Below are 17,055 nucleotides of genomic sequence, written 5' to 3' on the forward strand. Positions count from 1 at the left end.
ATTTTAAAAAATATTTTTTTTAATATGCATATATTAAGTATCGTATTTTATTATTTTTAAAATAAATATATCGATGTATTAAAGATATATATAATATTTATTAGACATGTATATCATATATGTGTTGGAAATTCAAGTGTGAGTCCAAGTCTCACGTTAGATAAAAATGAAAAAGTAGAGTAGTATACAAAGGTAAAAGACCCATTAACTCTTTGTCTTAAGGATTTGGATAAAGAGTGGTGTCAATCCCACCTATGTGGAGCGTAATTTGAAAGTATTTCCACCTGAACCAGGGTCGTGTTGAACCTTTTTCTGGCTGACGTTCCTTGGAGGTCCACATGGACTTAGAATGAGGAAGTAAAGCATCGAATTCCATGTGTTCAGCATGGATTTAAAGATGAGGAATAGCACAAAAGAGGAAGTGGTGGAGCCGCTGGTGGTTCTTTGTCTCTTTTGCCCTGAGTGGGCGCCCTAAATATTATTCTTTCATCTATTTTTATAATTAAGATTTTTATAAATTAATAAAAGAGTTTTTTTTATAGAAATAAATTACTTACCTAATCCAAAATTATTCAAGTTACTAATATTTTCTTCCTGTATCTCTACATATTTCTTTTTCTCCTCTAATAAACAAAAATATATTTTACTAACATTTAAAACAAGTAACTAAATCTTTTGAAAATATTAAACTTTTCAAAATCTGATTACATTTCTTAATAAAATTTAAAATTTATTATATTTTTTTAATAGATTTAAAATTCATTAAATTTTTTTAAGGAATTTCAAAATCCATTAAGAAATATAATAAAAATTCTTAATAGATTTTAAAATAATCCGTTATATTTTTTAATAAATTTTAAAATTTATTTAAGATTAATTTTTGACCTTTTAAATTTTCTTAATTTGATTTCTTTTGTATTTTTTGTTTTTAATTTTTTTAAATATATTTTAGTTTTTTTAATTTAATAAAATATATTTTTAAATATTAAAATATTAATATATATTAAATTATATTAAATTAATTTTAATATTTATTAATTTTTAAATTAAAAACAAATTTTATAAAAATACGTTAAATAGATAGTTAATATTATATATAGAAGAACTTTAACGAATTTTAAAATTTATTAAAATTCATGAAAATAATTTAAAAATATGTTAAAAACTTCAATAAATTTTAAAATTTGTTGAAGACATTGAAATTCATTGAAATATTTAAAAGATCTTTTAATAGATTTTTAATTCTGTTGCAACACAAAAGAATAAAATGTAAGGTTTTTGAGTTGTAAAGAAGAAAAACTTACTTTAAGTTAATTTTTTTTAACAAATGATAGTTTTAGAATTTAAAATAAGGATTAAATATGTTTTTAGTTCCTAAACTATCAAGCGAATTTGATTTTAGTCTTTTTTTCAAAGTAAGGTACATTTTAGTCCTTCTCGTTAAGGAAACCTTAATTTTTGGTCCTCCAAAATTAACCGCTTTAAAAACAAGCTGATGTGGCTAACGGTGGTGTGCCACATCATATTTTTTTTCAAGTCAACGTCTCCTTCCTTGTATCTTCACGCTGAGCTTCTCTCCCTCCCTCCATCTTCCACTCTTCTTGGTCACCACCACACACAAACGCATCATCCATTCATGTCCCCGCTTCTGTTCCATTACTAGGTACTCCTTTCTTCACCTTTTTCAAATGGGGTTTACTAAAAATGCTCCAAGTCTATTCTTTTCTTTCATTTTCGGTGCTTAGAGATTTTGTTGTCGGTGGGTCTGTTTTTGTGTGAGTAAGTAGTTTTTCATTTTCAAAAGTTGCTCATGTTTTTTTTATTTTCTTCTAAAAATGATCCTGTTCGAATCCTCTAGAGTATTGAGCCAACAAAATTGACAGATTAAGATGGAAATTTATCCATGTGTTGTGATTTTATGAATTGGAGAGTTTTATGGCCATAAACCCGAATGGCAGGCCGCAGCTAGTGAGCCTTGCAGAGGGCCCGAATCAAGATGATGAAGGTAGAAACGTCAGGCACGACGACGTCAGCCACCATCTTGGAGTGCAGCGTTTCGACGAGCTTGAGCTTGTTGGCTTTGACGAGGAGGTTGAGGGCGACGTTGTAGAAGGACGTGCGGGGTTTGAGGGCGAAGTCGGTTCCATGAGGTGGATGACAGTGTTGATTTCAGTGTGGAGTTCAAAGTTGGCGTAGGTTCCGAGGAAGATGAGGAAGGTGGACTCGTCAACGAGGCAGGCGGAGGAGTGTATCTGGTTGAGAAGAGATAACATTGAGTCGACGAAGCCGACTCGACTTAGTTGGCCTAGGAGCTCGTGGAAGATTGAGGGGTGGGCCGAGTAATTGGGCTGGGTGGAGGCCCATTGGAAGAGGCGGAGCATATAGGACTCGTCGGGTTGGCGGCGAAGAAGGTTGAGGAGTTGGGACGGGGAGAAGTCGGGGGGAGATAGGGTGAGGAAGAAGAGTGGAAGATAGAGGGAGGGAGAAAAGCTGAGGGTGAAGATGCAAGGAAGGAGAAGTTGACTCAAAAAAAAATAACGTGTTCACCACCGTTAGTCACATCAGCTTGTTTTTTAACGCTGTTAGTTTTAGACGACCAAAAGTTAAAGTTTTTTTGAGAAGAGGACTAAAATGTATCTTACTCAGAAAGAGAGACTAAACAAATTCGCTTGATAGTTTAGGGGCTAAAATCATATTTAATCCTTAAAATAAAAAAATATTAAAAAAATTGGAAATAAAAAAAAGAATGGGTAGAGGTGCAGAAGTGCATGGAGAAGCAGCTCCGTGTCCATCACGCTGTGTAAAAGAAGAGAATCTCACAAATAAGTACTAGTTTTGATAAGATCCACTTTCTCCGCTAGATGACACCTCTAAATTGACATAACATAATAGTTTAATATATATAGTTTTTTTACATTCATTTAATATTATTTTTTTATTTATAAAAGATATAAAACTATTTTTTAAAACTATTTTATCTTTATAATATATGTTAAATAAATGCAAAATTATCACTGTATCCTGACTCTAAAATGAGCCGCGTGTAGAAGCTACCTTTTGGGTGGTAGTACTGTGGAACCAGAATTTCAACCCGTGAATAATTGGAATGCATGCTTGTCATCAACCATCAGAATTCACGAAAAAGTTGGGACCCCAACAAAACTTAAAAGCAAAATGGAATCTTTACTTTCCCTTGCATGTGTACGTCATTTTTCTATTTTAAACTCTTATCTTTAACATTACAACCGTGAAAATAGATAATCCACCTTCATGTTCATGTCGTAGGTTTAATATACACGCATATCTATATGTCATTTATTAGTAAGATATTGTGTGTTTTAGACTAAGTTCTTACGGATTTGTTTTTGGTACCGTTCTAAAAGACCTCTTACTAAGGGATGTATCTTATGTGTATATAAACTCATGTGTATTTCATATTTTATGTGATGTGAGACTTTGTTTGTACCCAACACTTCACCCGTTTAACCTACCATAATAGATTAATCATTTAGTGTGTCAACCTAACTCGGCTCACTTATCAGTGAGTTGAAAAAATTTAAACCAGATCTGATCTACCACGGGTTGGTGGGTTAAACGGATTGATTCACTAACTCACTTAATTATAAGTATTTGAGTAAAAAAAATTATAATCTTTTTTAATTCAATTATAAACAAATTTCACTCTAAAATTTCAAAGACAATTCAAAATAAAAAAAATATATTATACGATACAAACGTAATCCAAAAACAAGCGAACAAATAAGTTTTTAATATTAATATATCATTTGTCTATTTATAATATTAGAGAGATGTAATATTTTCTCTCTTAAAACATATTTTTTTTATCTCCATCTACAATATAATAAAAAAATATTAATTAATAATATTAAAATAAAAAATAATAAATAATTAAATTAAATTAAGTTGGTTGGTGAGCTAACTCGGCTCACCACGGGTTCAACCGGATGAGCCGGGATGAAAACTAACCCCAATAAAAAAATTACATTTTTTTCAAACCTAATCCGACTTAAATATGTGGTGGAGCCGGGTTGGTTCGCGAATTAGAACTCATCTTGACAACACTATTTAATAGAATGACTTATTATGACGCTTTTCTATTCTTATTTATAATGTTTTCTACTTTTTTGTCAATTTATTTATTCTTTTAATATTTTTTAAGTTAAAATATTAAAAAATAAAGTATATTATTTAAAAAATTAGTTATACATTAACTATAATAATTATAATGAAAAATTAGTATTTTTTTTAAAGATTAGAATAATTTTAAAAATTGAGGATATTTTTAAGAATTCAATATAATTTTAGTCTCTTAATTATAACGTAAAAACTTTAATTCTGGTTTGCTGTGCCAGGAGATTGTAAATGCAGGTTTATGTGTTAAGAAGATGAAGATGGTGGTTGGTGTATGGAGTAGACGGAAAGATGAAGATGAAAAGAAAGGCAACTTAGTGTGTCAAAAATTTCACAATTTTTGAAATTTTTAATTTAATTCACAAAATTAGTTTTTTCTACCTTGACAACATGTGGTAAGTGACATTTCAACAAGTCACAGGTGAAACGTAGTTTGTCACATAAAATTTAAGATAGTTAGATAAAAAAAATATTATTTTTTAAAGTTATAAAACTAAATAAAATCAAAGAAATCAATTCTAATTTTATTTTATAGTTGAAGGACAAAAACAGGTTTAGCCCTATTTTAAAAAAAAAATATTTTTAAACTTTTGAAAAATAAATAAATAAAATGATAAAAAAAGTACAATATGATAAAAGAAAACAATGTTTGTATATAATTCAATACATTAAATATCAACATAAATGCAATTTAACTTTTATATCTGTATATATGATTTACTTATTTTTTATATTTTTATATTGAGAGATTTTCAAAAGATATAAAATAATCCAAATTTTAACACAACACTTTACAAACCGTTAATATAATTTAAGAAAGATCATATTATCTTTATTTGAAAAGTAAATAAAAACTCAATTGAGTCTAATAAAATATAAGTAATCATATGTTTAAATGCAGGAATTATTACCAAATAAGTGAATAATAATAATTTTACAGAAAACAGAAAAAAAAAAGTGTAAGCATTATCATAATAACTTCTCTTTGCTGCTACATATATACATGTTAGCTCCCAAAACCGCACTTTACAGCTAGAGTATAGATAGCAGTACCTAAAGAAGTAGGAGAACAATATTAGCATTATGGTCAGGCTTAGGCTATGGTGGTGTTCTTTCTTGATTACATTCACAGTGTTCTTTCAACAACTCAGAATTTGTAGTTGTTGGAATGAAGAAACCCCAACACCCCCTTTGCCAATTCTTCCTCTCCCAACATACTCCCAGATTAAATGGCAACAAAGGGAGATCATAATGTTCCTCCACTTTGGAGTCAACACATTCACTGATAGAGAATGGGGCACTGGACAAGAAAACCCAGCAATCTTCAATCCCACAAGGCTCAACACAACCCAGTGGGCCACTGTGGCAGCAGATGCAGGAGTTTCCTTGATGATACTAACTGCTAAACACCATGATGGCTTCTGCCTTTGGCCTTCCAAGTACACTGATCATTCTGTCATCAGAAGCCCTTGGCAAGGTGGCAAGGGTGATGTTGTTCGAGATTTTGTCAATGCAGCCACTGCACAGGGAATTGATGTAGGGATCTACCTTTCACCTTGGGATAGACATGACCATAGATATGGTAATGATTTGCTTTACAACCAATATTACTTGGCTCAATTGCAAGAGTTGCTCAAGAAGTGAGTTCCCATTCTACTACTGTGTTTGCTAATTGCTTTTTTTGATGCGTCTTTTAACCTTGCGGTGTATCATGCCTTTTTAGGTATCAAAATGTTAGAGAAATTTGGTTCGATGGAGCAAAGGGTGCAAAGGAAAAAAACATGTCCTATTATTTTTCAGATTGGTTTTCTATGGTGAAGGAGTTGCAGAGTTCCATCAATATCTTCTCCGACGCCGGTCCTGATGTAAGGTGGGTGGGAGAAGAAACAGGTTCTGCAGGATACACATGTTGGTCTACCATCAATCGAACCTCTTTGTCGATTGGAAATTCCAGCATCACAAAGTAAGTTCTGCTTCTAAGCAAAGCACTCTGTGAAAAAGTGACACTTTTTCACTTTGTTAGTTGCACTGAACTCTATAGTGATATAGAATAATGATAATGTACGAAAGGTCAGGCTACTTTCTTTATCAGAAAATGGGCATCCCTTTATGGCTAAGATAACGGTGGAATAATGTACACCTAACAAATTATTTGGTTGTGCAATGCAGGTATTTGAGCAGTGGTGATCCAAAAGGGACAGATTGGCTGCCGGCGGAATGCGATGTCTCAATTCGACCGGGATGGTTTTGGCATAAGTCAGAATCACCAAAAAGGCTGAGCGAGTTGCTTAATATTTATTACAACTCAGTTGGGAGAAACTGTGTGTTACTTCTCAATGTACCTCCAAATAAAAGTGGCCTTATAACTGATGTTGATGCTCAAAGATTGAAAGAGTTTAGAAGTGCAATTAACACCATTTTTCAACACAATCTTGCTGAAGATTGTTTTGTTAAAGTTAGTAGCCAAAGGGGGGGTTTCGGAGCAGAAAACATGCTAGACAGTGACCACTTGTGGTCCTATTGGACCCCAAAGGATGATGGCGGTGAAAAGGACCATTGGATTGAAATTCGGGCAAAGGATGGGAATTTTTTGAGATTCAACGTGATTTCAATACAAGAGGCAATTGGACTTGGTCAGAGGATCAAACGGCATCAAATCTATGCGGATGATAAATTGATTGTCAAAGCAACAACAGTGGGTTACAAGAGGCTTCATAGGCTTGACGAGGGTGAGGTGCAGGCTCGTGTTGTGAGGATCACAATCAGAGAATCAAAAGCAGTGCCTCTTATTTCTTCTATTGGTTTGTATTTTGATCCTTTTTGGCACTCTAAATTTACGGTCACCTGAACTACCATAACTGCATATTAAAATATTGTTCTGTCCGTAAAGAACAGAAAACTAATTTACTTTCTTCTAATTTCTACATCCAAATCCAATGCTTTCCCTTTCTTTTATCATAACGAGGAACTTAATAAAATTCAAAATTTACGTGCCTGGTGTTATTATCCGAAATTGAATTTTTTAATTGAGTTTTTTTAATATCTTATCAGATTCCTATTTTTTAGTTATTTAATATCGAGGCAGTAGTCAATTAATACGCATTTAATAGCATTAAATTCACTTTCGAATTTAAACATATATTAAATCAACAACGAAACTTCAGCATAGTGGCATAAACTTTGTGACAAATATTTGTGCACACATCTTTTGCACTTTTCTGTAGTTCAAATTAAAATTTATTTTGGTAACGTATAATTAGATGATGAACTTTATGTTTACATACACAATCAATTAAATGTTCTATCTTAATTTAGAATGATGTCCAATAATTGAAAAAATATATTAAAAAGTTAATCTTATATATTTTGAATATTAGAAAAAAATAATAATAATAAATACATCCAACTTCAAGAATGAATTTCCACCAAAAAAATTCTGTTATATCAAGTTACCTTTTCAAGAATGATAGGCTAATAAGCTAAACTAAAGTAGATTTAAAATTTTTACTTAAGTAAATATATCTTTTAATCTTCTAATATATATTTTTATATATTCTTTAATTTTATGAAAAATTTTAATTATTTACAAAATATTTCACATAAAATCCAAACATTTATCCCTTCCAATATCTAATAAAATATTAGTTACCTAATAAAAATAATAATTTTATCTTTTTCTAAAATTATTGAAAATTAACTAATTATTTGAAAAGAAAAATAATAAAAAATAAAAAATAAACATAATAATACTAATTATCGATTCCTAATTAGTTATTTAATATCCTATCACCTTATAAAGTAGTCCATTAATACACATTTAATAGCATTGAATTCACTTTCAAATTTCTAATATTTTAAACATATATTACAAAATCAACTACGAAACTTCAGCCTATTGGCATAAACTTTGTGACAAATATTTGTGCACATATCTTTTGTGCTTTTCAGTAGTTAAAATTAAAATTTATTTGGGTAACGTAAATATTTTGTTGTTTTTAATTGGGTGGTGAAAATATAATGTTAAATAAAAGCAATAGATATTTTACAAAAGTTGTTTATTTCTATAATATTCCAGGTTTTTCTTTAAGAAAATGACATCTAACGTGAATAATAAATTGCATGAATATGGAGATACAAATACATTTATTGATATTTTGTAACATCACTTATCGTTTCTAAAGTCTTATTTTATTGATGTTGTTATTGTTAATAACTTTCAGAGTAAACCAATTTAGTCTCGGAACGAGTCTTTTCATTTTCAAATGCCTCCCTCCATTTTTGCTAAATATCCATTGGACATTTATAAATTTAAAAATTTGAAGTCTATCATTTTCAAATTGTGTAATTTTAAAATAAAAAATGAATTTTTGATGGGTCCAACACATAAAAGATTAACACCATTCTCAGTCCAAAATTTTAAGACAATGAGTTATGAGTCTTTATCCTTATATGATGCTCAATTTTCTCATTTTTATTAATTTCATATTTAGATTCATACTTGAATTTCCAACAATCTTTTTTTCATGGGTGGATTCCTTCTACACTGATATATTTTCCCTCCAACGGAAACAGTTCCAAACATGCATACTCCTTTTCATACCATTGTTCTTTCAAACGGGACACACCTACCTAGAAACCATGTCACAAGGACTTTTAATATAAGACGATACTGTACTTGTCGGAGTCTGTCACCAAAACTAACCATAAACTTTCATACCATTGATGAGCCTTTTAGAGGGAGGAGGTTCATTGGGTTGACACAACACCAATAAAATCCAACCCAATAAAACTTGAGTTCGACTATATAAAGTATTGTAACTCCAAGTTTAGAGATAATTCATCTTTTTGTGGAAAAGGATGAGTTGTTGTACATGTAGAACTAAGTAGAACTTAAAATACAACCACTTGACACATAACTAAAATAAAAGAACAACTTGAATGCAACAGTATAATTTAGACTTGAATGGTTATGGAATAAGTTTATTGAAGTTAAAAGATTACCAAAATTTGTTTTGAATGTCTTGTATTTTTTAAGGCTTAAATTGTCTGTGTTTGAGGTTTGTGGTATAATGAATTATGGTTTTGATTGAAATGGAATTTAAATTTTTTTTACACTATGGAATAATATTGTAAGTTTTAAGTTTTCGGAAATGATTAGTTGAGTTTTTTTGTATAAAATGTTTTGTTTAATTTTGTATATATAATGGTTAGAGCTTGTCAATGTAATACATATGTAACTATAAATACAAGGCAGAAAAAGTTATTAATTGATGTTTTATTATTATTTTTTTAAATTGTTTTTATTTTCATTGACAATTTTAAGGTATAAATTGCAGGATGACATTCAAAAATTGAGAGAAATTTGTAAGCAAGTGAGTGTTCCATGATGATAATGTTTATCATGATGTTGTATTGAAAACATTGGGGTTGTGAGCTTGAATTGTAACCAATTTAGGATAATATTTGATTCAAATTAAATATTTATTAGTATTCTTCAAAAAGGATTGTAGTTTAGTTGCGTTGAAAAATTTGCAATCATAAGCTTGAATTGTGCATCAATTTTGTTTTCAAATATTGATGTCTTTCGTTCTATCAATTCTCTAACATAAATGGTTCTTTGAGTCATTTTGTTTGGGACAAAAACAAAGAACAATTTTTGGTAGACTACATAGTGCATGACTCGAACTAACTCAAGAAAATTTTACCAAATTAACCTGTAAGTTGAACAGAACTTGTGTAAGATACGATAGAGTTTGAAATTTGAGTATTATATTGAGGGAGAATCTTCAACATCTGAAGTCACTATAAAAATCATATCACCTTCATTTTTTCTCGTTATAAATATATCTTCTAATTCTGACCCAAGTGAAATTTGTTGTTTAGTTGAACTGACATATGCATTATGATTATTGCAAGTGGGCATGTAATTTACTTTGTATTAATAAAGTCAAAATGTAAATTCAATGTGTTAATTTCATTTTTTGAATTGATTGTATGAACCTAACAAGCCAAATAGATAAACTATAGATATGCTATATCAAATTTAGGATTTGTGTGGTACCGTTAGGTGCCTATGCAATATCATTAGCTATTATTGAGAATTTTACATTCTAATAAGTTTCAGAGGTCTAAGGTGTTAAGTGTGAGTTAAGTAACTTGGACGCCGTCTAAACATAATTCTGGAGCATTGAGTATTAGTTAAACACAAATATATGTAATCGGGTTCATTAGATACAAACTAAGTGTTATTAGTTTTTTATCTTAAATGATGAGTTTGACTATAAATTATTTGATAAAAACATGAATTATACGATCTGAAATGCATAATAAAACTTTATAAAATAAAATAAGCATACTTTATACTTTATTTATAATTAATTGTAAGAAAATTCTAAGAAAAAAATGGAAATTATACTCAATTAGTTATATTTAATAAAAATGTATTTTGTATGACTTCATAATATGTTTTGAATGCATAATCTTGATATGTATTTTTTTTGTTGCTTGTTCTCATACATTCTAATTATGATTAGATTGATAGATTAATATCGAATAATTAAGATAGCTGTAAAATATATTTAACCCAATATCTTTTCAAATTAAATTATCTCAAAAACTTATTGATTAATTATTTTATGTTAAAAAAAGTTAAACTAATAATTTATACATTGTCACATTATCTTAAAATAGTTAGACATATTATAAATTTCTACTATCATTTTTCGGACATAATAATACTATCAATTTCTAAAATAATTTAAAAAATATATATAATTTTAATTATTAATTATAAATTATTGAAAAAAGAATCAATAAATAATTTTCAAAATTTCAAAATTTAATAAAATTTAATAAAATTTTAAACATTTATTTTTTTTAGCAATTTCTTAAATCTTCAATAACTTTTAAATGATAATAAAATATTATATTTTTTAAAATGATAATAGAATATAGTACATTTTTGTGGTGATTTTTTTTATAGTCGCCCCCGCCCGCGAGAATGGCCGCCACTAGAGGTGCCGCCGTGAGTAACATCAACGCGTTGAGAAGCGCCGCCGCGAGATATGTCGACTTCTTCTCCCTCGCTGCTAGGAGGGATCGTATGGCGATACTCGCTTCTCCAACGCGAGTTGCGATTTTGAACGTCGATCAAACGCGAAAAGTCGCAACTTTCAGGAGACGCGAGATCGAAGAAGGAGAAGAAGATGGTAGACTCGTGCGATCTCGCGATTTGAATGGCTATTTTGAATACCATGCTTGTAATAAAAACAGCAATTCAAACTATGCTGCAGTTGGTGATCAGAAGTTGGATTCTTCAGTTAGCAAGCCAGTGTTCAGACCATATGACATTTGCTTTCATGGAAGAAGAAATCGTGCTTTAATAGAAGCTACTTTGCCTGGAGAAAACAATGAAAGTAAAACTGAGAAGCATGAGGAACGGACAAAAGGGTCGTTGTTGAGACCTGGGATGGTTCTCTTGAAAAATTTTATAAGCCATGATGAACAGGTACTTCATTTTCTCTTGCTTCAGTTTGCAGAAGACTGTTTTGTAATTCCTTATAAAATGCTTCACTTGACAGCACCAATAGGGCAAGGAGATGCATATTTTGAAATTGGCTTATTGTGTGTAAAGATGATGATACATTGCATGCAACCAATTTTTTCTAGTCTTCATTGTTGGGTTGTGGCATAATGCATTTCATTCATACAAGTTTGCCTCATTTATCCATAGTGTTGCGCTATAACTTTACTTCCATCAGCTGAAAATTTATTCTAATGCTTTTAGGTGGACATAGTGAAAGTTTGTCGTGAACTTGGTCTTGGTCTTGGAGGATTCTATCAACCAGGATATTCAAATGGAGCGAAACTTCAATTGAAGATGATGTGTCTTGGTATGGATTGGAATCCTCGGACCTATAAATATGGAAATAAACGAATATTTGATGGCAGCACCCCACCTAGTATTCCCAATCACTTCAGTGAACTAGTTAGAAGAGCAATCCAAGAAGCTCAGTCTCTGACGAAAAAGGAATATAGAGCTTCTAAATTGGAGGACATTCTTCCTTCTATGACTCCTGATATTTGCATTGTCAATTTTTATACAAAAAATGGAAAGCTTGGTCTTCATCAAGTTAGCTCCTACATTTCCTAGACTATGCATTTTCATTATCAGAACTGAAGAAAATATATGGTTATTATTGGTTATTGTAGTCAACATAGTAATTGTTTTAGTCTGTATTGTCTTGGTGATCTATTTTCAGATTTCTAAATACTAAAGCGTTGTGGTATCTTATACTTTTGGTATAAAAGATTCATACTTTACCGAGTAGTTCATGATTTGGATTTACCAAATTCAACTTTTTGTGTGAAATATATCTAAAAAAAATTGTTGGTTATTTTATATTCTATAATATGCACAAATTCTCTCAAGCATCTAACTTGAAACTGCTTGATGTAGGATCGTGATGAAAGCAGAGAAAGTCTTCGAAAAGAGTTGCCTGTTGTGTCTTTCTCTATTGGTGATTCAGCAGATTTTCTGTATGGAGATGAGAGAAATGTACACAAGGCAGAGGGGGTAATACTAGAATCTGGAGATGTGCTAATATTTGGTGGTGAGTCTCGACGTGTTTTTCATGGTGTGCGGTCAGTTCTACCAAATTCAGCTCCAAAGGAATTGCTGAGAGATTCTGGGTTTTCCCCTGGTCGACTCAATCTTACATTCAGACAGTATTAATGTAATCTAATCTATTTACTTCAAAGAATTGCTATTGTTATAGACATATTTTTTATACTCACTAGATATCATTGTCCAAGTGAATAGCATGAATGTCACTTTTTTTATTTTTTTCAAATTAATAGTCCTTTATTCAATCATTTTTTTAAAAGACAAACTTGAGTTACTCCGATAAAATTGAGTGTTCAAACACATTGAGGATGGATGATTTAATTTGAATGGAAACGGATATATCAATCATACCAATCTAAAAGGAGGCAATACTAAGTGGTCTTGTTAAATATTGATGGATGTATTATTGTGAAAGGTAGTTATCCTGTTATTACCTTTCACTGTCAAATGCATGATGTTTGTCACTTGTAAATTGTTGTGAAAACTACACTAAAAAACCATACATAAGTTCTTATCAACTTAAAATAAGTTGATGATACGTTAAACATTTGAAAGGAAAAGAGAAGCATGTATAAGCTTATATTTATGTTCTGTTTTACTTTGTTCTCTGTTAAGGGTGAATTCTGTAAGACCCTTATTACTCTCTTCGAGAAGCATAAACGTGTAGGCCACCTTCAATTTGTAGAGTAAGCATTGTTCTGTATTTCACTGGTTTGTTTTGGTCTGCCAGTTTGAAGCTGTGACTACCTAAGAGGAGCGCAGAGTATACTTTCATCTGTCTGTATGCAAACTCCTTCCCCAGGCAAATTCTTGGACCCGCCTGTGTCACAGTATCACAGTAAGTCTCAAGTTCTGTAGAGTTCTAGAGGACAAATCTTATGTAATGAAAAAAATTCTGGTTATTTTATTTTATTGCATAAACAAAAGTAAAACGTTTAATCTCCTACGTGAAAGGCTGTGAACTTAAAAGGGCTTTCTTTCTTCAAAATTCCATTCTCATCGAGCCATCTCTCTGGCCTGAATTTGTCGGCATCTTCGCCCCACAAGAACTTCATCCTTCCCATAACATACGGTTGGAATGACACAAGATCACCTTTCCTCACGCTAAATCCATCTGGCCACGTGTCATCTGAGAAACAAAACTTACCTTGCTACAAAGGCATCATAAAATTGGTTAGCGAACTCATCACTCACAATGATTCATATATTCAAGTTAACGATGTAATGTAGTTTTATTACCACTGGAACTGCTGGATGGAGCCTGAGTGTTTCATTCAATGAGGCATGTAGGTACGGCATCTTTTCCAGGTTCTCTTCAGTTACTCTAGCTGCAAGTTCATCAATGGTTGACCCAGCTGCTACATTTGTTGTCTCTCTAATTTCTTGTTCAATCTTCTCCTGCACGTGAGAGTTCTTGCAAATCTCATAAAAAAACCAGGAAAGAGTAATTGCTGTTGTATCTTTCCCTGCAAGGATAAAGCTCAAGGAAATGTCTCTAAGGTATTTTGGATCGGTTTCTTTCAATTCTATAAACCTTGACAACATGTCTCCTTTCGTCCCCTGTTAAATATTCAGGTTGTCAGTAAATCAGTACTAATCCTACACACAACTAAGGATAGTAATCCATAATTTTAGCATATGTGCTCACAGGTAAATTATCTTGTGGCTTTTGGGCTTGCTCCATCTTGTTTCTGATTAGTTCATAAACGAATTCATCCATCACACTTAAACTTTTCCTAAGAACTGCTTCTGATCCAATGTTAAAGAACCGCATAATTCTCCAGAGATAGTTAAAATACCGGTACATGATAGCAGCACTTGCTTCATCAAACGCATTGGAAAACTCCGTGCCTTCTTTATAGGTTCCACGCATGGTGTCCAGATCAACACCCAAGATAACCTTGCATACAGAATCTAGAGTAGCTTCCATGAACAATTCCTGCCGATAGGCAAGAAGCGGATGAGACCGTGATTTGTGATTGTGAAGTAACAGAAAGGTTTTGTATTTTTTATGTGTACTGCAGTTGCATTAAATAACATCTTACCTGCATGTCAATAATATTATCTGAGATTGCAGCTTCAGACACTATCTCTGCAAGTTTTAGTGCATTAGATTTGAACGCCCAATTGCTGTAGTCTCTCAACATTTTCGTTGAGAATTGATAGCTTGCTGTCTTTCTCTGATGTCTCCATTGCTCCCCATCCACCGTGAATATACTATCTCCAAGAAAATCTGACAAGACACTATGGTGATACCAACCCTGCCACATATGAAGACGTTTTCGAGGCTAAATCACACACAAGGATATATGGAAAAGTTGGTACTTTTTCATTTACCTACAGTTCTTAATCATAATAAGGATTTTATCCTGCCCTGTGTCGATAAATGATATTTACCTACAGTTCGTACTTTTTATCTTCAACCGAAATATAATATTTAATGAAAAGAATGAGAGTCTAAGAGCAATAATAATCAAACTCCTAATAATTTAGTCCTGCAAACTCTAGTTTCATGTCAAATTCAATTTGAAAACTTCCAGGTTTTTGTGTTGGTTTTATCAGTCCAAAACAGAAAATAAAATTGAAGTTTATATTAGAATCTTAAAGCTTGCATTTATCAGTACAAACAGCTATTCGAATTTGTATTTGAATCTCACAGTTGACACCATTAGTTCAAACATTAAAAAACAACTCATATTTTTGTTTGTATATATGTATATGTGAATGTGTGTGTGTGTATACCGCTGCAGCTTTATAATTCAATGTAATTAGATTCCACAATTTTCTACTGTATGGTTAACATAAAAGACGTTTATTTCTCTCAAATTTTCACCCTTTTCCCTGTATAAGGTGTAGAATTTGGCATTAGGCAGGTTGGTGAAGTTAGAACTCTGCCAACACAAAGTAACAACTATTGGATTAAAAAAATATGGTAAATCTTTAGACACTTTTGCATCCAGGCCATCACAGAATTTGTGCTTAATGAGATACCAAATTGAAGGAATATGCATAAATGATAGTTACCTTGCCGTAGTTTGAGAAATTTGTGGCAAGGAAATACTCAATATTAACAGGGTCTGCAGTGTAGACCTCACTTCTGTTGAAGCTAAGCAACCTATAAGTTTTCCTGTGGTTTGTACGGTCGATCATGTAATCCAGGAGTCTGGTAAAGTTGAAAAGTTGGTGTATGACTGTGCCAGCAACCGGATGGTACTTCCTTTTCTTGTCGAAAAATCTAATACCAAGGATTTTGGTAATTACAGCAACTGAGATAACACCTACTACTGTTGCAAAGAGTGGTTTCAGTGCAAAGAGAAAATCTGTGAGCTTCATCTCTCTCTTTCTCTTTATGAAAACGTGTGAAGGAACTTCAATCCAAGCTGGGGCCAAATACGCAGAGTGGATGCAAGCAAATTTCCATGATATACTGAAGTTTGACTAGCTGGTTTTCTGCCAAATCGTTCATTTTCATTGTTCCAAAGTTCATAATTACAAAATTGAATTGAAGTATGAAGGACTCAGCATAATTTTTTTTTTCTTGATAACTTTTATGTGATTTAGACTTTTTTATTTTAAAAAATGCTTAATCTTTTATTTTGTTTGTCTTTATTTTTTATTAAAGTCTAATTGAATCTTGGATCTCACATCTTTATTTAGGATATTATTAAAATTTAATTAATTAGAGATAAATAAATAAATGTAAAATAAAGAATTACGGTAAATTTTATATTCTTCAAAATATGAAAATAAGATTACTTAAAAATAGGGAAAAAATACCTCTCAAGAATTAAACAAAGCAAAATTAAAATTTACTCAATCATAAATAAATTAGAACAATAATATATTGGCATAGCTGTGCATTATATTTTTTTTATAAGCATTTAATATGTTATCTACTTTTTTCTTTTTCTATTACAATATTTATCATATTTCTATTGCTATTATTTGTTTAATACCAATGTGTCTAACTAGAACAAAAGAATGGCTTTCCAATGAACTATATTTTCATACTTAATAAAAACAAATCCATGATTTCCAATATTAAATTAAATATTCTTTTTTTGTTCATACGAGACTTAAATAAAAATTAGCTGATGTGAATTTCGATTAAAAAAACCATCAATACTTTCAACAGAAAAATAATTAAAGTATGTGGAACCTAACTTTTTTATTGTATAACTTAATTTTTTTTCCACAATCAGTGCTGTCTTCACACAACAAAGTCTCTATTTTCAGACTTTCCAACATCATTTTTTTTCTCTTCCACACAAAAGTAT

The 17,055-nt window shown here is 31.1% G+C and overlaps 3 protein-coding genes across 3 annotated transcripts; 2 read left to right on the forward strand and 1 right to left on the reverse strand.

Moving 5' to 3' along the window:
* The first annotated feature begins 5,156 nt into the window (after nt 1-5,156).
* LOC124836036 (alpha-L-fucosidase 1-like) lies at nt 5,157-7,155 on the forward strand. The gene is made up of 3 exons (XM_047311093.2): nt 5,157-5,792; nt 5,876-6,115; nt 6,322-7,155. The coding sequence occupies exons 1-3, from the start codon at nt 5,236-5,238 to the stop codon at nt 6,998-7,000; spliced, it is 1,476 nt and encodes a 491-aa protein (XP_047167049.1). The 5' UTR covers nt 5,157-5,235; the 3' UTR covers nt 7,001-7,155.
* Nucleotides 7,156-11,124: 3,969 nt separating this feature from the next.
* On the forward strand, nt 11,125-13,724 carry LOC124836045 (DNA N(6)-methyladenine demethylase ALKBH1C-like). Its single transcript, XM_047311105.2, has 4 exons — nt 11,125-11,659; nt 11,939-12,283; nt 12,611-12,887; nt 13,509-13,724. The coding sequence occupies exons 1-3, from the start codon at nt 11,153-11,155 to the stop codon at nt 12,884-12,886; spliced, it is 1,128 nt and encodes a 375-aa protein (XP_047167061.1). The 5' UTR covers nt 11,125-11,152; the 3' UTR covers nt 12,887; nt 13,509-13,724.
* Nucleotides 13,158-16,274, reverse strand: LOC124836054 (cytochrome P450 704C1-like). The gene is made up of 6 exons (XM_047311117.2): nt 15,803-16,274; nt 14,824-15,039; nt 14,427-14,717; nt 14,018-14,338; nt 13,726-13,929; nt 13,158-13,598 (listed from the first exon to the last, which is right to left on the reverse strand). The coding sequence occupies exons 1-6, from the start codon at nt 16,109-16,111 to the stop codon at nt 13,416-13,418; spliced, it is 1,524 nt and encodes a 507-aa protein (XP_047167073.1). The 5' UTR covers nt 16,112-16,274; the 3' UTR covers nt 13,158-13,415.
* Nucleotides 16,275-17,055: the final 781 nt, after the last annotated feature.

The sequence above is a fragment of the Vigna umbellata genome, chromosome 8 (genome assembly GCF_029865625.1).
Source record: "Vigna umbellata cultivar VRB3 chromosome 8, Vumbellata_1.0, whole genome shotgun sequence".
Taxonomy (NCBI): Eukaryota; Viridiplantae; Streptophyta; class Magnoliopsida; order Fabales; family Fabaceae; genus Vigna; species Vigna umbellata.